This window comes from Helianthus annuus, chromosome 17 (assembly GCF_002127325.2).
Source record: "Helianthus annuus cultivar XRQ/B chromosome 17, HanXRQr2.0-SUNRISE, whole genome shotgun sequence".
In the NCBI taxonomy this organism is placed as follows: Eukaryota; Viridiplantae; Streptophyta; class Magnoliopsida; order Asterales; family Asteraceae; genus Helianthus; species Helianthus annuus.
The window spans coordinates 177717236-177737360 of record NC_035449.2 but is presented as its reverse complement, the minus strand read 5'-3'; the positions used below and the strand labels follow the sequence as shown (position 1 = coordinate 177737360).

Sequence of the window (20125 nt, the reverse complement as noted above, 5' to 3'; positions counted from 1 at the left end):
TCATCTTCAAGCACAGAAGTCGGAGAATCTGCCAACGGCTCTTCAGTCGCTTCATTTTTCAGCACCATCTCTCACTGAAAACCCTATAAAACACACACAAAAAACAGACGATACGTACCGATCAAGACGTTTATGAAGAGGCTGTGGTGGAAGGGGGAGAACCGGAGAAGTTGGAGGAAGCAAAAGGTGGCTACTTACCGGATCCTCGTCGGATGCCCTTCGTTCTCTCGTCGACTCTCTCTCTCTCCCAGCGCTCTCTTTGTTACTGAGGTGTAGATGTGTGTGGGACACTGGGACTTGAGTTGATCAAAGAAGCGAACTTCAGTGGCAAAAATCAAAAGTCAAAAAGACTCCTGGCGCAAATGAAGGATGTCAATTGATATATATAATAATTACGTTTTACTTTGTTTTTTATTATTTATTAAAAGGTCAGAAACGTGTATGCTATACGTGGTTGGATCAATAAAATAGTAAATAATCATTATTAATAAACAAAAAAATAAAAGAAATAGTTATGAATAAAAATGTTAAATAAATAAGATATTAGGATAAGATAAAAACAAGATTATATATCAGATGATAAATATAAGTATACAGATATAAATATACAGATATAAATAAATGATTTATAAAGTTTTAGATTTATTAATTAAAAAAAATAATTATTTATAATTAAGTACGAGAGAAAGGCGGGAAAACTAAAAAATAGATGTCTTCTGTGAATGACATGTGTCCCTCATTAATTAGTTAACACACATTCGTCAAGATACATTTTTATGAAAAATGAACTTTGATGTGGTATTTACATGTAATAACGTTTTACTTTGTTTTATTATTTATTTATTAAAAGGTTAGAAACGTATGTGTTACACATGGTCGGATCAGTAAAATATTAAATAGTTGGTATTAATAAGCGGAAAAAAATAAATAAATAAGAGATAAGAGATAAGAATAAGAAAAAGATAAAGATTATATATATATTAAAAAATAAATATAAGTATATATAAATGATTTGTGAAGTTTTAAATTTACTAATTAAAAAAATAATTATCTATATTAAGTATGATCGAAATACGGAAAAACTAAAAAATAGATACATCCAATGAAAAACATGTGTCCCTTATTAGTTTACTTTATTAAAGTAAATATATATAACTTTTGTTTGTTTATAATAAACTCTTTACTAATTGTCCCAGATCAATGCACACATAGCACGGGGACCACACCACTTTTCCAGCATGGCGTCCACATCATCCGAGTACATCCAGAAGCTTCTAGAAGCTTCTGGAAGAAATCGCAAGTGACGAGGAAGATGCTCCTTTAGACAAAAAGGACGACACGTGGCACCTATAGATGGACGCCAACCATTACTGCAAGATTTCTGGAGAGCAGGCTGACAGCCGGTAGCAGTGAGCGTCCAGCTTGACGAATAAGAGCGTGCCACATCACCCACATGACTGACGATAGCAGAAGGGACAGAAAGAATATTCCCCTTGATCGGACAGCTGGCGAGCATTGATAGCTGGCAGGCCTCCTCCTTCTCTTTCATTCTCCGGCTATAAATAGAGGACTCAACCCCCCGGTTTAAGGATTCGGCTCTCTCACACACTATTCTCCTCAGAACAGTACTTATTCTCACGCCGGAGATGGTTACAAGGAGAAACCCCCCCCCCCATTCCCCTCCTTGTGGCGAGTTACCAGTGTTCTGTTTTGCGGGATACTCAGCTAACGGCGAGTGGAGGAAGAGATTGAACCATTAATCCACGAGACGAACAGCTGGGATAACTTAATGTTAACCAGTGTTTCATCACTAATAATACAAATTTAATTTATTTTTATTACACTTAAATACTATATAACCTTGTATTTGCAAGAATTTAAACTCACACCACTCTTATAACTATTTGCAAGAATTTAAACTCATATCATCCTTAAAAGGACAAACACCATACTATTTTTTTTTACATATATGTATGCCTCTTTATCTGTCAAAAGGTTTAATGAACACAAACAGATATGTTATTTTAATGTTTTAAAAAAGAACAAGAAATGTGTCTTTCTTAGTGTTTGGAACACAAACAACTCAATTCCGTTTTAGCACCACCATCGCCTCACATGCACCCTCATCCCTGTGGAGGAAAGGAGTAAAGGCCGATCGAAACTGACTTGGAAGGAGTGGAATAGACAAGATATGTTACACTTGCATCTTTCTGGAGAAATGGTTGAGGATAGAAGTTCGTGGAGACAAAGTCATGCAGAATCAAGGCTAAAGATGTTTGTGTATTCTATTTGATGAGATAATTGTTCATGGCGTTTTAGCAAAGGTATAGTTTTTGAGTAGCTATGTGCATCCTATGTTGGCTTCTATGTGTGGTTATGACTTCGGAGCTGGTGTTTCATTGGTAGCAGTTTCTCTAGCTTCGCTATGAGTGGGAGATAGTGGTGCACAAATCGGGTTTTTTAAAAACCGGTTCCGGGTATGGAACCGGATTCGGGTAGGACCGGGTTTTACAAAATCGGGTTTTTTTAAAAACAGGGTCGGGTCCGGGTCCGGGTTTTCTACCAAAAATGTATACCCTATATACCCGGGTTCGGGTCGGGTTTTATAAAACCCGGGTATTATAATACCCTATTTCCGGGTTCGGGTATTCATCGGGTAGGGGTCGGGTATGCATCGAGTAGGTAAAAACCCGCACCGGGTATTAAAAAAACCCGATCGGAACTATGCTTATAAAATGTATCAAACATAACTCTCACACATAGACATCAAATCTATTGATAAACAGAGGCACAATTTATAAACAGAGGCACAATTTATAGTTCTTCATGTGGTTATTCTTGAACTTTATAAACAGAGACACAATTTATTAAATACAAAAACTAATAATGATATTAAACAAACAAAGAAAATAGAAGGGCCAACATATATTGGCATATTTGTTTCCACTTATAATGAAATATACTAAATAATTAAGTAGCGGTTGCAAATATCATTAGAAACCTAATAATTAAACAAGATTACATCAAAGTGCATACATAATTTTGTTAAATCATAAGAACTAAAAGTCTTAATGCTTGAAACCTAATAATTAAACAAGATTACATCAAAGTGCATACTTTTTGGTCGTCTTCATTTTTTGATCGTCTCCGTTTAGTCTTCTTCTAGTGGGCTTGACATTCCCATTTCGACCTCTTCCTCGTGTATATCCGTTTCAACGCCATTTTCATCTTCAAGTGACTCCACATGTTGAATCCGCTCCGCCGCATCCAAATAGTCCTTCAAGCAAATACACATTTCAACCGACTCGGGACTAAGCTTTGTCCTCCTTAATGAAATGACTCGGCCACTAAAAGAAAAGGCGGACTCCGAAGCTACCGTGGAAGCTTGGACACTTAGTAGATCACGGGCCATTGCGGCTAGAACCGGAAATTGGGGTTCCTTTTCTTTCCACCAAGCCAAAATGTCGAAATTATCAAATTCTTCTTCAGAAGTGACGAATGCTAAAAAATCCGATGCAATATATCTCCCGAACTCGCTACTTGGGATGTTACCACGAGCTCGTTTAGCATTGTCACTTCGCAAAGTATTAAACAAACAAATTTTTAAATTTCTATTACGGCTTGTTGAACTACCACTAGAAGAACCCGCATTTTCATAAGCTTGATGAACTTGTGAACTTAATTGACCATATTTTGCATAATAAACATCAAACAACTTTTCAAATTGTTTGTTAAAACTTGTTTGCGCTTTTGGCACAAAATTAGGATCTTCTTCTTGCAAATCCAAAGCAAAACATATTTTCTCAATCAATGTTTCCACACCTCCTTTTTCTCAAATTCACAATTTCATTTAAACCGTCTTGCACAACTAAATTGATAACATGTGCCACACAACGGCTATGAAAAAAAAAATCGTCGCAAGTCGGTTTATATCTTAACTTTAGTCGTGTGACCGCGGCGATGTTGTTGGATGCATTATCAAAAGAGATAGCAAACAACTTGTCACCAAAGTTATAATCATCAATTACTTCTTTTAAAAGTTGAAACAAATTGTTTGCCGTATGTGGATAAGGAAATAACTCAAAAGCAATCGTATGCTTTTGCATTTGCCACGTAGAGGGATCTATCCAATGCGCGGTAACACAAAGGTACGATTCGGGTAACCCATGAGGTGCCGACCAAACATCGCACGTCAAATTCACACTGGTTTTTAAACTTTGAAAAGTCGAAAACAATTGTTGTTTTGCTTGTTTCCACGCTTTTAGACAATCACGTCGAAGAGTAGTGCGGCTTACTTGGTTATAACGTGGTTGTAGAACTCTTTGGATGAGACGGGTCAATCTTTGGTTGTCAAAGAATTGAAATGGCAAACCTTGTTGAATCACGAAATTTCCGAATCCTCCGCGAACCGACTCGACGTCATAATGCCAAATTTTCCCGTCGCTTGACAATGGTGGTTGACCTTGGTTCGGATCATTCCTCAAAAGTTTGCAATACGTTGACAGGTGTTTTTTCAACGTCGTGTTCGAATCAGACTTCAACATAGCTCCACAATGAACGCATCGAGCTTTGTTTGGTCCAAACGACATTTTACATAACTCGTAATGAACCCAAACTTCTTGGTTTCGAGTTGTAGGAATAACCTCCACGGCGCTTGCTTTGGTAGCCGTAGAACCCACGCCAATGGAAGACGTGGCACTTTACGATGCCATTTTTGAGTTGTGTTTTCTGATTGTTTTGTTTGTTGGTTCGTTCAAGTTCTTGCTGGATAGAAACAATAATATAACCAATTCTTTTTAGTTGTGTATATGAGTTGTGCATTAAAATTCTGCAGTAAATATTCAACCACAACATTAAATGTCTTCAAAACTTGGTGAAACAATTCTGCAGTAAATAATAGGTGTGTATATCATCGAACCATAACATTAGTTGTGCATTAAATTCGGTTGACTGAAGCCACTACTAATCAAATTAATAAAATTGTGTTATGCATTTTGCATGTCAGCTATATATTCGGGTATAAAAACCGGGTTTCGGGTATTATAAAAACCGGGTTTCGGGTATAAACCGGGTATAAAAAAACCCGGTTCCGAGTTCGGGTTTTAGATCAAATATGCATACCCGGTCCCTACCCTATGGGTAGGGTCGGGTTCAGGTTCGGGTATAGAAAACCCGGTTTTTATAATACCCGGTTCCGGGTTTTTTTTTCCGGGTCCGGGTTCGGGCTTTTTGTGCACCACTAGTGGGAGATGTCCCTTGATGTTGCTCGACTATTGTCACATGAGCCTGATATACGCAACACAACAGGATCACGATTTTCAAGTAACATTTCGAACATATGATAAGAGGCATCAAGGGTTTATAACCAATTTTATGATCAGAATATAACCTTCAGTTATGATTAACCGAACTAGAACCTTAGCTTCCCTTCATCTATGATTTGTTTTGTTTATATCAAAATAAAGGTTATAACTACTTAACCAATATAACTACTTTTTTCATCCCCGGTTTCAGACAATGACCGACTTGGGCGACAGAACGGTTTGGCTTCAGCCCGATATATTAATAGACAAACCATTTTAAAAATAAAAACAAAGAGTGGTTTGCATATAAGTCATACCAGATTCAACTAACAAGTTCACAAAACAGATTCCTAGCAACACAATTCCACTACTGTAACTTCAAATTTCACCTTCTGAACTTCGGGCGCTTGGGCGCGCTGCTGCTGGGACCCGCACGCGACTTGCCAAAAGCCTTCATCTTCCTACGTTTCCGTTCCTCTTCACTATCCGACTCCACACCTTTCTCCTTATCTGCATTGCTTGCTTCCCGCTCCAACTCTTCCCACGTCTTCCCTTCTTCTTCCTCCGACCCGTCTTCCTCCGACCCATCTTCCTCGTCATCATCAGACTCCACCAACGAAGCGCTCTCAGACCCGTCATCTTCCGACTCAGACTCCGGCTCCACATCTGACGGCTCGTAACCCTGATCAGACTCTTGTGAAGCATCAGAGTCGGAATCACTAGCTTCCAAATTCAGAAACTCCCATCCGCCTTCGTCAATGAAGTTTTGCGGGTCATCGGTGATTGTTTTCAATATGGCCCGCCAGTTCATGTTCAGCCTGCTTTCATAGTATTTAATGTCGGTCGTGTCGAGCCATTCTTTAATCCCGTCGAGCGACGAGGACGGAATCGAATCGATCCGAAGCACGTCACGTTTAAAATCCTTAAACACAATCGCCATGTCAAAATTCTTTTGTCCAAGACCGACACGTTCGAGGTTCACGATTTCAATCTCACTCAAAGTGACCACGAGAAACGGAGTTTCGATAAGTTCAACCAAACAGCTTGAAGTCGGAACGATGAAAGCGGAAGCTTTATGTGGAACCCCGTGAAAGCCGAGTTCTCTTAACGGCTGGTCAAACTCAAGATCAAGACTCTTAAATTTCGGTTGTCCCCAAAGATCGTTAACACGGTTAACAAAGTTCTGAAAATCCATATTGATCTTGTTTTTACGGTCCCGTTCTCGTTGTTCTTCCTCGATCTCATCCGGGTCATACGCAGATCTCTTTCCACCGCCTAACGTTTGCACGACATCCATCACCTCAACGTAAAACTGAACGTCTTTCGTTTTCTTGTTTCCGACCATGATGTGGTTGTGGAGATGAAAGTGAAGTAACGTGATCATCTCCTTCTCCGCCGCCTGAAAAAACGCGTGTTTGATGTTACCAAACAGAATATCAACACGTTCATCTGCTCTAGATGTCGAGTAACGGAAACCGTTGTCGTGAGCCTCCAGAGTACCCGGAAGCTTCCGTCCACGACCCGGGAACGTGGGGCGGATCCAAAGATCGGTTAACCTTATCGGTTTAAACTTATGCCCCGCAAGCACAAGTTTCTCTTGGGTAACCAATGACGCCCGCTCCGCTCGTTCTGACTCTCTAGAAACAACGTTTCGTCTTAACGTTTTGATCTGCTGTACGATTTCACTAATGTGCCTGGGGTCCTTTGAACGGAACGATACTTCTTTCAAGAAAATATCTGTTTGATTCTTCAACGCATTTGGATCATGAGAAGAAAATGGTGTTCCGGGAACGTTAAATATTATACGAATGTAGCAATTTCGGCTAGTGTCAGCTTGACTAGATACGGTTTTAACAGTAGCAACATGAAACGGCACCATACTTCCGTACAACGGGATGAGAATAGCCTCGTTCCTTTGGTCAACTTGAATCATCAAGTCTCTAGGTGGCGGAACGTCGTTTATGTTCTTGTAAGCAATTAAATCGTTTGAAGTTCGTGAAGAAGATCTTCCATCACCCGCCGCACTTTTCCCACCCGCGAGTCTTTGTGCGGTTTCCTCGTTCTTTTGGCGTGCGAGTTCCGCTTGATGTTGTCTTCTAAGTTCTTCTTTCGACATTTCATGGTTGTCTGACCTTAGTGTCGCTTTAGAGTACAAAGCTTCGTTAACTTTAGAATCCACTTTCACTTGTGGCCTTTCATCTTCTTCTTCCTCGCCGTCGTTAAACGAATACGCAACGTCTTTAAAAGCTTTCGAGCTTAACGCTGTCACCACTTCATGTCCACTAGCAGTTACAATAACAGTATCAGCAATCAAGAGTGCATAGTTTTGACTTTTCGCTTTGCTACTCTTCGTCTGCATGTTTTGAAACCCTAGTGAAACATTAAAAACCATTCCCATTTTCATAACTCGTTCGTTTTTCTCATTTAAGTTCAAACCCGACTCACGAAACTCAAGACCAATTCCCGTCCCAGCTGATTTAGTCAAATTCGGAGTCAACTCCGGAGCTTCTTTTTGAACCACCGCGAGTGCAGCCTTGTAGACGTCACTACCTTTATTACCGGGCATAACCGCACCAACAGCAGCCTCATGCGCTTTTAACAGAACCTGATAAGCTTTGCTTTGTGTAGTATTTGAATCGATAAGAAACGTTCTTGCTACATTCGCGCAGTAGCTGTTGTAACGGGACCCGAGAGCACAGATAATCACACTAGCCGAATCGTAGTACAAATGGTCATCGTTGCTTGACGCACTAGGTCTAAGATCGAAATTCCCGCCACTTTGGAAAATCGGAGGGTAACAGATATCAACGTTATCGGCTTTCAGCTTCACTTTAATTCTAGCAGGCTCCAAAATCGCTTTTTCGGTATCATCCATTAAAGAAGAATGAGTCACTTTCTTTTCTTCATCGATTACCTTCTCGAGTTTCGGAACAACAAACTGTTTCATTGCAGAAGCGGTTAAATAAGCAGCCTTTTTCACGTTTGTAAGCTCACCGGAGTCCTTAACAGCGAAAAGATTGGATAATCCGTTTGTTACATCACTAAGGTGTAAACCCGATGACTTTATCTTCTCAGTCCACGTTTCTAGAAGCTTCCCTTCAGGAGCCTCTCTTGCTATATACCCAAGAACCGGAGAATCAACAGACTCAATGGAGTTTAAAATCGCATCCATTTGGGTCAACCCGTCATCGTTTTTGGCCTTCACGTGCATTACAACGTCTACATTTACAGCTTCTTTAGCCGACTTTGTCACAACGTCAAGAAGTGATGCTTTTTTCTGGCTGCATAAGAAATGGATCTGTTTTTCTGAGAAAACCATGATTGTTTCGGGAAACTCGTAACCGAGTAGCCAGATATTGAGAGCTGATGACTTCAAATAACGAAGATCGTCAGATGGTGGTGGTGTAGCTACAGCGAATGCGGTACATGATCCCCATAGCTCGTCTCGTTGTTCCCGCCAATTAGAATACAGAGTTTTTAGCCGCCTTTGTAAAGTGTTTGCATCGATTGTGTACCCGCCTGAAGCTCCACCTGCACCCTTACTGACAGCAGCTGGATGGTTTCCACCGTTTCGATGATCAGCCATTTCACCTGGTGAACGTAATTCATTAGTTTCAAAAGTACGATACAAATGCCATTTTGACATTTTTATTTCCAATATCAAAAGATGAAAAATAAATAGAATATATATATATAGTTAGTTGAATAAGTTTATACAAAAGTTTACATGATATCCGAGCATCTTTTTTATCGTAGTGACAATATTTCAAACATGCATCAAAGGATTATAGTGTTTTCTTTCAATATATAACTAATAATTACTTTTGTATCTTTATTATCCTTCACTTACGACTCCATATGTAAATCACTTGTTTTAAATCGTTACGAAAGAGTAATAATCAATTTCAAAATAAAATCTAACTATCAAAGATCCTAAACAATCTTATGTTTTACTATTGTAACAGTTGTAACTTGTAAACAAGTCAAAGCCTTTAATGCCTTTTAGTTTTAGTTCTGCAGGGTGTGATGATCTTAAGTGGGCAGGTGGCTACTGGATTACACGTGCATTATGTTTATGGTAACATATGTACATATCATTTTCATGACATGTATCAGTATATCACACATTAACCATTTTCAATGCAATATCTTGATATGGCTAGACGTTACTCGTTACAGTTTATCGTCGTTACGCGTCTACTTTTGAAGAACATGTTTCTAAACAGTAACCATTTTTAGCAAGTACTCAACAATAGGTTGGTTGCGACGTTGAGTCAACGACTTAACGCAATTAGTCTACAAATCCGACGTGTCATAAGCTTTCATGTACACGTTTTGCACGTTGATCTTTTTTCTGTTTCTAACTCTATAGCAAAAAAAGGAATACCAATTACCAATGGTACAAAATTCACAAAACACCAAACCTTCACTTAAACACCATTTATTTACACACACGTCAGTCAACGTGCAAAGACGACTTACATCCAATAGCAGTATCAACCAAGCAATAACAATTACACAAGTCCAGCGCCTCTGAAGTCTTATTTTCACCAGTTTCTACCTTATTGTGTAAGTTAATGACAAGCATTATTATCAAATTATGCTAAACACAGAAGGTCCACCTAAGCAATTCGTCAACCAAAGTACATTAATTTCCATCAAATCATGAAATTAACATGAAATAAAGATGCTATTATCAACTTCATTCAAAAGATACAACACAGATTATGCTCAAAAATGCAGATATGAACATAATTTCGCGTTAGCGACCAGCATTATTATCAAATTTTGCAGAATACAGAAGATCCACCTACCGACCTACGCGACTCATCCACCAAACTACATGAACTTCCATCAAATCATCAACAAAAGTTAGAGAAACCATATCATGTGCCTTTCATAACACGAAATAAAGATGCTATTATCAACTTGAATCAAAAGATACAACACATATTATGCTCAAAACTGCAAAATTATTACAGATTCATGTTAATTGGTCCTAAGGAAACGTAAGGGCAAATAAAATGACTACAAAACAAATAAAAAGTTAGGATTTACTACCTCTGTTGCGTCAGTAGTTGATCGGAGCAAAAATCGAGTCGCAGGATTCCGTTTTAAGCGATTTTAGGGTTTCGAGAGGCGCAAACATTTACCAGAGATCTGTGGACGGTGGAGAAGCGATTGTGTAGGTTGTTGGTACGGTGGCCGGAGCTTCCAATGCTGGCCGGAAAATCGCCACACGAGTTCGTGTTGACGAAGGATTGAAGGTGCGAGAGGGAGTGATGGAAATATGGAGGGGAGCTGAGATGAACAAATGATGGATGGATGAATTCGATTAGGGTTCTTATTTGGTTCCATGCCTAGGTTTGGGTTTGGGTTCACCCGGATTTGCGGGTTAACTCGGATTGGCGGGTTGCCCGGCCCATTTAGTTCTCTTCTCAATTCGAATTGCTTTTCTTTTGTTACAACTTACACGACCTTGACAATTGTTACAACTTACACGATTAGAATTAAATACAAAGGACTCTAATTGTAAGAAGAATTTATAAAGGGATAAGTGTTCAATAACCTAAAAAACCCACTACATAAAAAAAAAAAAAAAAAAAAAAAAAAAAAAATTAAACATCCACCATCACCAAAAACCTAAACCTCCACCCAAAATAGGTTTCATGGAGTTTTTTTTTGGTGAGGTATAGTTTTTTTTTTTTTCTTTGCCCCCGGGGGGGGGGGGGGGGGGGGGGGGTTAATTTCTTTTTAGGTTTTTGGGTGGTGGTGGGGTGGGGGTGGGTGTTTAGGTTTTGGGTGGTGATATAGTGGGTTTAATTTTAGGTTATAATTTTAGGTTATTGGACACTTGTCACTCTATAAATCTTTCTTACACTTCTTACAATTAGAAGCCTTTGTAGAATAACTTGACCCACAACTTACACGACCTTGACAAAATTATAGGGTTTCTAGAATGTAAGATATATTTTATGATCAATATGGGTGTAAATTAGCTCAACTTTCTTGTGAGTAGGGCTGATAAATCGTGTCTTATCAGGTTTAACAGGTCTCTAACAACACGTGTAACACAAGTATTAAACTTGAATACAACTCGTTTAACTACTTTATATCTCATGTTTATAACACAGTTTTACGTTTTATGTATCAAGAACAATTGATGGATCCTAACATCATAATTATATTTATTTTAAAAAGTAAAAAAATTATGTTGTGTACTTTTTCAGTAAACAGGTCTAATCGTGTCTTATACAGATATCTATTGTCAGCCATACTCGTGAGTTACTCGAGATCAGAAATAAGTTCAACTAAAAAACAAGCTTGAGCTTCATACACTATACTAATGAGTATAAGTGTGTCTATCATCATTATTACAAATATACGATATATAACAAAATTGGTATATATATGACAAGCCCTGGTTACATATTTACATATAATAGATAACTAGCAGAATTCCCCGTGTGATACGGTGGGAATTCAGTCGGTATTGGTTCGGTTTATTGCGGTACTTGAACATCGACACTCTTTGTATCAACCGTTGTACATCGATCGAAGGCCATAAAAACAAAAATTGGTAAATATTCCGATGGTACCGATTCCACTACCGATGTTGTTTAGTCAAAGACAGATCGGTTTGTGATGGTACTGTAGGCTAAACATCCTAAAATATAGATATACACATGTTTTGAATCATGTCATTAACGTTTTTTAATAATCTCATAAATAACAAAAAGAGTAAAATGATTATTTTTTTCTATTTTCTTTTTGTTAATAATACACCTGTGTTTTTTTAAATATCATATATTTGTATGTTAAGGTATCTGTTTTATAAAATGTATGCATCACATGTTATATATCCACAATTTTAAATTTTACAAATATGCAAATAGGTTTTAACTTTATTACAACTGTATGCATAAAAGATGAGATTTATTTTGCAAAAGAAAGTAATATGTTAATCAAAGGAAAGTTGCGATGCTTTTTTTTAATCATGGTTGAATTGAATGTTAAAGAAATGTGAATCGGTTAACTTAAAAAAAAAGCTTATTTTAATATTCTAAAAGAAAACTAATGTTCATCAACAGTTTCAATTCATATATATAATAAAGTATCCAACTCAAGTTTGGAAAATTCTCACGAGTCAAATAAATAAGATCGTCATAGTATCAAGTTGCAATCCAATATTAGAGAACTAATCAAACCAGCATCTCTCATCAGGAATGTATGATAACACGCTAAACCATACACATCTAGTAGAAAATTTCACTCATAGCATAGCTATTTGTAGGGCATTGAAAAATAAAAGTTACATACATCGAGGTTTTTTTAATTAATAAAAAACAATACATGGGCATTGAAAAAGAAAAGTTTATTAGGTTTAAAGTTTTGTGTTAAGATATGAAGAAATGAAACATTTTATGTTTGCATAGAAAAGGGTGGAACCAAGTTGCTTGAAGGGTAATTTAGTCATTTTTCATTTGAAATATTTCCTTCTTGATTTTCAAACGGTTATAACTTTTTCATATATTGGTATTTAAAAAAAATACACCATATTAACAAGTATTTCATTCTCTTTAATTCGAGCAGCCTATTGCTATAGTTTTCTTACAAAATTTTACAAGATTTTGAATACCTATTAGTCCATTACATGACTACATGATTTTGAATACCCAGAAGATGACTACGTGATTTTGAATACCCATTACGTGATTACACATTCAACATAAACCATTACGTGATTACATATTCATTATAAATATATTACGTAATTACATATTCAATATGATTTGTTATAACTAATGTTATTACAATTATGCTTATTATGTGATTACACATTCAAATAATAAGAACTTGATTGTTTATGCTTTATTACATGATTAATTTTCTAATATATGGCATTATGTGGTTATTATAAGGTGATTTTTACTAATGGTTTGTATATAATTTATTCTTAATACGTGATTAGACCTGAAACATTAGGTATTCCATATAAAATATTTTGTATTACATGTTTCTGTTTTTTACGTTGTTACATAATCACTCAGTGTAGTTTCACATAAGATACTATAATGAAATCACGTAATCACGAAATGGGTATTCAAAATCATGTAATTAAAAACAACTATAGTAATAGGTCGCTCGAATTAAAGAGAATGTAATACTCGCTAATACGGTGTAATTTAAAAAAAATATTAACGTATGAAAAAGTTATAGTCATTGGAAAATCAAGGGGGAACTAGTTAATTGAGAAAAAACCAACATACCCTTTGTCTATTTGTTATTTCAATTGTTTTGAACCTTAAATTTAGCAAATTGTCATGTCTTTCTAGTCCATAGAACTTCCAAATGGATGACTCTTGTTATCGCGTATACTTCGTACATATTAACTGTCATGTACGGTATCCTCCGTCGATATATTGATTTGATAAGGCTAGAGGGTATGGTGCCCATCCTCCAAATCCTTTGGAGGATGATCCGCCACGTAGACGTCACATCATAGTCCTTCTAAGGATGGTCCATCCCACAAAACTAGTGGAAATGGGAGGATGGTCCTAGATGATCCTACCCCACCACTTTTATATTTTTTATTTTTTTAATCTTCCACTTTTTTAACTTTTAACAAATAAATTAATAAACATATTTTCATTAATATTAAAAAACATTACCTAAACTTAAAAAAAACGTAAACTTAAAAAAACATAGACTTAAATAATTTGATACTTCTTCATGATGTCGGTTTGTAGTTTTTTCAACATCGAACGTTTCGGCTCGGGATAATTATCGACATCCATCGTTATTATTTCCCATTCCTTGAGCCGAATCTTTTCATCGGACAATCGGACCTTTTCGCGTAACTTTTCTCCAGCCACACGAGACTTTTCTTTGATGGCCCGCTCATTCGCCTTCGCCTTTTTGGGCCGTGACCTCGGTGTACGTTTTGAATTGTGCCATAAACTCATCCATCTTCGGGTCCACTTTTGCTTTTCTTTCTCCTTCGCCCGCTCCTTCTTTGATTTGTCCCGGCCCGTGGGACGCTCCGCTTCATACACGGCGTATTCCTCTTCGTCGAACTCGGCGTCATCGTTTAAGTTTATGTGACACCTCGCGTCCGATCCATCGGCGCTAAAACTACCCGATTCCGATGTCCTTTGCCACTTCGCCATCACCACTTCGTTGGGAATCGGCGCCCATTTTTGGTGCGTTCGCAAAACTTCCCACGCGCGAACGTGTGCGAACGAGGTATTACCATTGTTCGCCTTGTACATCTTCAACGCCTTTTTAAATACATCTTCGTCGCTCATGCCGCTACGATGCCCACTTGAATATATTTTATTATATTCATCGCAAAACTTATTGACGAACCCGTTCATTTTTCGCCACTTTGATGACACCGAGTCGATATCTCGATACGGGCCTTGGTCCTAGCCCAAGGAACTTCGTCAAAACCGCCTTCCAAAACCCGTCACCCGTTTAATTATTACCTATAAAATATGTTACAAAAAATAAAAAACTAATTCTAAAAAATATAAACTTAAAAAAAGTTAGTATTATCAACCTTTTGTCGGGTGTGTAGACGTGCCTATGTAAGCCTTAGCTAAGGCTTCTTCTTCGATTGGCGTCCACGGTTTCACCTTTGGTTTGGACGGTTGCTCACCCACCACTTGCTTGCCTTTTCTTCGTTTGCCTTTTTCTTTTTGCGGTTGGGTTTCGGGAACAACTTCCACATCCTCGTCGGGTTCGGATTGTTGAACGGGTTGCGTCGGGATCGGTTGGGTTCAACGGGTTGCGTCGGGTTCAGTTGGAGATTAAAAGCACCCCGCATAATCAATTGTTGAAGGGCTTGATTTTGAGAGAATTGGTTCGGTGAGTGTTGGAATGCGGCAAAGGCGTTTGACGAATATTGAGAGAATTGGTTCGGTTCGATCGTCGGATAATATCCCGGAACCGAGAAAACATTCGGTTGGGTCGGGTTGTTGGGATTGTTCGAGTTGTTGGAGACGTTCCGGTTGTTGGGGTTGTTGAAGGGATCCATGGTAGAATATAAGTTTATAAAAGTGGAAGATGTTTTATAAAAAATAAATGGAGAGAGACGAGAAAAGGTGTTAAAATGGTGAAGGGAGGTGAAAAAATGTTTGAATTTGTATATTTGGGGGAAATGACCGTTTGTAGAAAATTTGAAATGTAAAATTAAAATTTTTTTTATTTAACGTTCAAAAAGCAACGGTCCCCACATTTATTTTGTCGTTTTCTGCCCGTCTCAAACGTCCTGTGGTCGACGGAGAGGACGGGGACGGGGGGATGGTGTACACGCAACGCCGGTCCTAGACGCGTATGGGGACGTATCCCATACCGCACAGCCTAATAGTTTGTCTAGTAAGAAACTACTAAGTACCAGTATAACCCATTGCTTGTTGACTTTAGCGGACAAAGAACACAAGAATCAAGTGGAGTCTACTGAGAAATGGATTTGGTTTGAAGTTTTATATGAATCTCTTGGGCTTTTGGTACCTTCCGATAATTCTAAAAATACAAACATGTGAATTTATTTCCAACTACAAATGATCATATCTTCATAATTTGCTACTCTCATGCCCAAACATTAAAAAAACAACCAAGAGATCTAAAACGACGACGTGAGAACCAAACGACAACAATATATACAATACAACAATAGTGTGAGCATGCACGAATTGTCCAGCCGCAAAAAACATTCATATTATTATTAGCCAACAAAAAACACGTATTCTGCAAATAGAACCACTAATAATCGACTAAGCTTAACCAAAATATAACTTCAAGGTCCATGTCCGATCATTGACTTGATCATAGGGACATTAGTGCCAAGCATGACCAGACTAAAGATCAAATGATACAAGAACCATAGTCAATCTTATGGTTCAATAGTGACTCAACCACATGAGGTATAAGAACATAATGGACTTTGGACCGTCCTTGCAAATTGCAATTGCTGTCCACTTTTTAAATCTCACTTACTAATTAATAAAGGTTTCTCCTTGGGTGTATTTAAAAAGATAACTAAAGAGGTTAAAGAGTTAGACACTCCATAACATCAAACCATATTCGCAACCCCCCCCCCCCCCGCGCGCGCACACACACACACACACAAAACCAACGAGTTCATAACCTCAAGAACTCATAATCCCCATTGCGAAATATACACTCTAGACGGAATTAAATAAACCTGACAAGTCGTCTACATCAGTCCTTGATGTGGTTGCTGGCTTACCATGTACATTTTTACATGTTTTCTATTACATACATACAAACTGATCAATATTATACTCACATAAAACACTGAACAACAAACACACGATGGACTCTCTACCAAGAAATGCAAAAGTATTATATAATAAAGGCTCATCTTATATAAAACATGAAACAAAGAAGAAAAATGCCTACACACGTGGTTGGATACGATTGTTGATTTGATAGTGCACAAGATAAAAAAGATAAAGGCTTCACAGGTGCTTAAATTTGATTGTTGATTTGATAGTGCACAATCATTTCGGTCATGTAATGAACAAATGATTTCAACTTAGGCCGTGGGGTATGGGGTTTGGGTTGGGGTAAAACGCCCAAGCCACCACCCCGAGTGGGCTTGGGTTGGGGCGTGGCCCCTTGGGGCTTGGCTTTCAAGCCGGGCGTGGGGCGGTATGGCCATGCTAGATGGCTGAATCTCATTGGCTCACCCGCCACGTCAGGCCCAAGCTCGAGCGTTTCAAGGCTTACTACGAAGCCGTTCCCGGTGGCGAGTTAAGCCACGAGGACCGGGTGGCGGTGGCGAACATAGAGTTTCGAGGCAAGGAAAACAAGGCGTTCGACAAGATCGACCTTTTTGAAATTTTTTTAACGCTCTAGGTTTTTTTATTTTGTAATTTTTAGAAATTATGTAATTTTTAGGATTATGTAATTTTTAAAATTTTAATAAAGTTGTAGGTTTTTTTTATAAATGTTGTATGATTTTTTATAAATTTTTTGTATTTAAAAAAAAAAACTTTTCTGTCATGCGGTGCACCCAACCCAAGCCCAACCCACGCCCCGCTATACCCCGCGGACACGTAACCAGGCAGTGGGGGGCTCCCTTTACACGTGTCACCAAATGCCCAACTCAAGCCCCAACCCAAGCCCCACCATGGCTCACGGTCTTAAAAGACTTCAATCATCATTTTAAACAACCCATATTCACACAAAAAAATTATTTTACTATAACTTTTTTATTTGGGGTTATATATGACTTGCCATTTTGTTTATAGCAAAATAAGGTTTAACTAAAACTTTTGAAATATATTTTTATTAAATCCAACTATTTCTTCGTTTTTTTACTAAAATTTGTTACCTGCCGCGCGTTGCGGCGGCGTAAAATCACGGCGTAGAAACTTGAGTAAACCTGAAAACGTGAAGAATAGCACGGCGAATGCACATGGATGGATAAGGGCCACACCTGGATACTAAACTATCATATCATATATATCATAGCATTAGTGACATTGCCCAGCTTACATATCAAAGATGTACAAAACAGTTTAGAGTTGTCTACAACTTAGCATACCAAGTTACTAACACCTAGTGTGTTATGTGGAATCAAAGATGTACAAAACAGTTTAGAGTTGTCTACAACTTAGCATACTAACACCTAGTGTGTTATGTGGATAAGTTGTACAAAAGTTGTGTATCTACGTAAGCTTCGTTAAGGCAATCACTTGGTTATGCTTTTGGCTGCCTAGTCGTAAATCAGTCCTCGTGCGCTTTTTTGGCGTACTGAGTTGATTCTGTGAGTAATAAGCAATAGTAAGATTACATTAGTAATGGAGGTTTTATTTCATTGTTCTGTGACTAAGTATTAGATATAATGTAACTTACCTCCTGTCTCAGTGTACGGACGTTTGAACTTGTTGGCCTTCAGATTCGGCGTTGCTGGAGGCAAGGCTGAGGACGTGACATGCAGTGAAAAAAATATAGAACATAAATGAAGGTAAAAAATGGTAATATTTAAGTGAAATGAAAGGTCATAAACTTTTACAGACCCAAGATCTATATATTTAAATTCAACTTAATAATTGAGTTTTTTCTCAAACTAGTGTAGGTGTAAAACTTATTTACCAAAATAGGTGATTTGAAAAATATTTACCAAAATAGGTATTTTTGAAAAACTTCATTTTCTCACTCTTAATCTTATTGAATAAAAACTAATTTGATTGTAGAAATTATTCTTTTCAAAAACATAAGAAAAGAGTTTTACAATAAATAACAAAAAAATTTTTTTTTTTTGTTGGATCGTGATAGTTTGGAAAAAAAAAAATTTGCGTCTTTAATTCTGTTATTAATATTTTGCTTTAACTCCTTTAAAATAGAGAAATCTTATATTTTCATATACACTTTTTTATGTTGTAACCTGAATTAACAATATAAAAAAAGTGTCTCAATGGGGCTTAGAAAATTAAGAAACTATATTGTTGAATTATAATATTGTATAAAAAGTTTTTTTTTATGAGCTTTATTTAACTTTTCATAAAATATAAACATTATTGTCTTTCATAAATATTTTTGTAAACTTTTTACGTATATATTTATAAATATGTTTCCTTTTAATTTCTCAAAAAAAGTATTTATATCTTTTTCTTTTGAAATGATTTTACATACCTTTATCTGTGGGTTGTATTGTTCAATGGATTTTATGTGGGATGAGTATTTTATAAAATTAGACTTACTATTAAATTTTCTAAGCCCCATGGACGTACTTTTTGTTATATTGTTAATTCAGGTTACGACATAAAAAAGTGTAGATGAAAATATAAGATTTCTCTTTTTAAATAAAATTAATTTTTAAAAGAAACTAGTTAAAAGTCATTATTTTTTCAAATTTAGTACACACACTTATATTTTTTATCACATTATATATAGTTAAATCTCAAAAAAGGTATTTTATTACCACATGTAGAGTTAGTGGGTTGAAAAAAAAAACTTTATAAATAAGTATTTATAAAATAAGTAGAAAAATTTTATCAAAGACTAAACATATTTTGATTTTAAAAGAGTTAAAAAAAATATTAATAGCAGAATTAAAGAAGCACTAATTTTTTTCCCAAACCATCACGATCCAACAAAAAAAATATATATTTTTGTTATTTATTGTAAAACTCTTTTCTTATGTTTTTGAAAAGAATAATTTCTACAATCAAATTAGTTTTTATTCAATAAGATTAAGAGTGAGAAAAAATGAAGTTTTTAAAAAACACCTATTTTGGTAAATATTTTTTAATTAACCCATTTTGGTAAATAAGTATTCAACCTACACTAGTTTGGGAAAAAACTCCTTAATAATTTACATTATCAAAAACTTTTGCAATAAAGGTCATAAACTTTTACAGACCCAAGATCTATATATTTAAATTCAACTTAATAATTTACATTATCAAAAACTTTTGCAATTAAAATGCCAAACTTGCGGGGGCTTATGTTGTTGGCCAGTTTCTCTAGGGCAAGATTTTCTAGGTAAACAAAGCATTGAGATTGTAGAACAATTGGCTTGAAATATAATCAGTTTCGATCTTTCTTTATTACCCGGATCTCATACCCGACACCCGAACCGAGTATATAGGGTCTGCCTTCGGTTCTTACATATGTGATTGCTCGGGTTTCGGTTCGGGTCGGTTCTATCCCGGTTCAGGTCGGTTCAATCCAAACCCTCACCCCTAATCTGTAACTTTCCCAAGCAAGCACCCCAACATAAATCTTGAAAACCTTACTTTCCCAAAAATATCATCACAAAACTCTCAACATCACAAAAATTCACC

General features: G+C 36.8%; 3 protein-coding genes across 3 annotated transcripts; all 3 read right to left on the bottom strand.

Annotated features, from left to right (window-relative positions):
• Positions 1-2967: 2967 nt before the first annotated feature.
• Positions 2968-4780, bottom strand: LOC110925858. The gene is made up of 2 exons (XM_022169679.2): positions 4296-4780; positions 2968-3277 (listed from the first exon to the last, which is right to left on the bottom strand). The coding sequence occupies exons 1-2, from the start codon at positions 4587-4589 to the stop codon at positions 3152-3154; spliced, it is 420 nt and encodes a 139-aa protein (XP_022025371.1). The 5' UTR covers positions 4590-4780; the 3' UTR covers positions 2968-3151.
• Positions 4781-5526: 746 nt separating this feature from the next.
• Positions 5527-10639, bottom strand: LOC110926415 (FACT complex subunit SPT16). The gene is made up of 2 exons (XM_022170178.2): positions 10365-10639; positions 5527-8894 (listed from the first exon to the last, which is right to left on the bottom strand). The coding sequence occupies exon 2, from the start codon at positions 8887-8889 to the stop codon at positions 5689-5691; it is 3201 nt and encodes a 1066-aa protein (XP_022025870.1). The 5' UTR covers positions 8890-8894; positions 10365-10639; the 3' UTR covers positions 5527-5688.
• A 3375-nt stretch (positions 10640-14014) lies between these two features.
• On the bottom strand, positions 14015-14680 carry LOC110925260. The gene has a single exon (XM_022169222.1). The coding sequence runs from the start codon at positions 14678-14680 to the stop codon at positions 14015-14017; it is 666 nt and encodes a 221-aa protein (XP_022024914.1).
• Positions 14681-20125: the final 5445 nt, after the last annotated feature.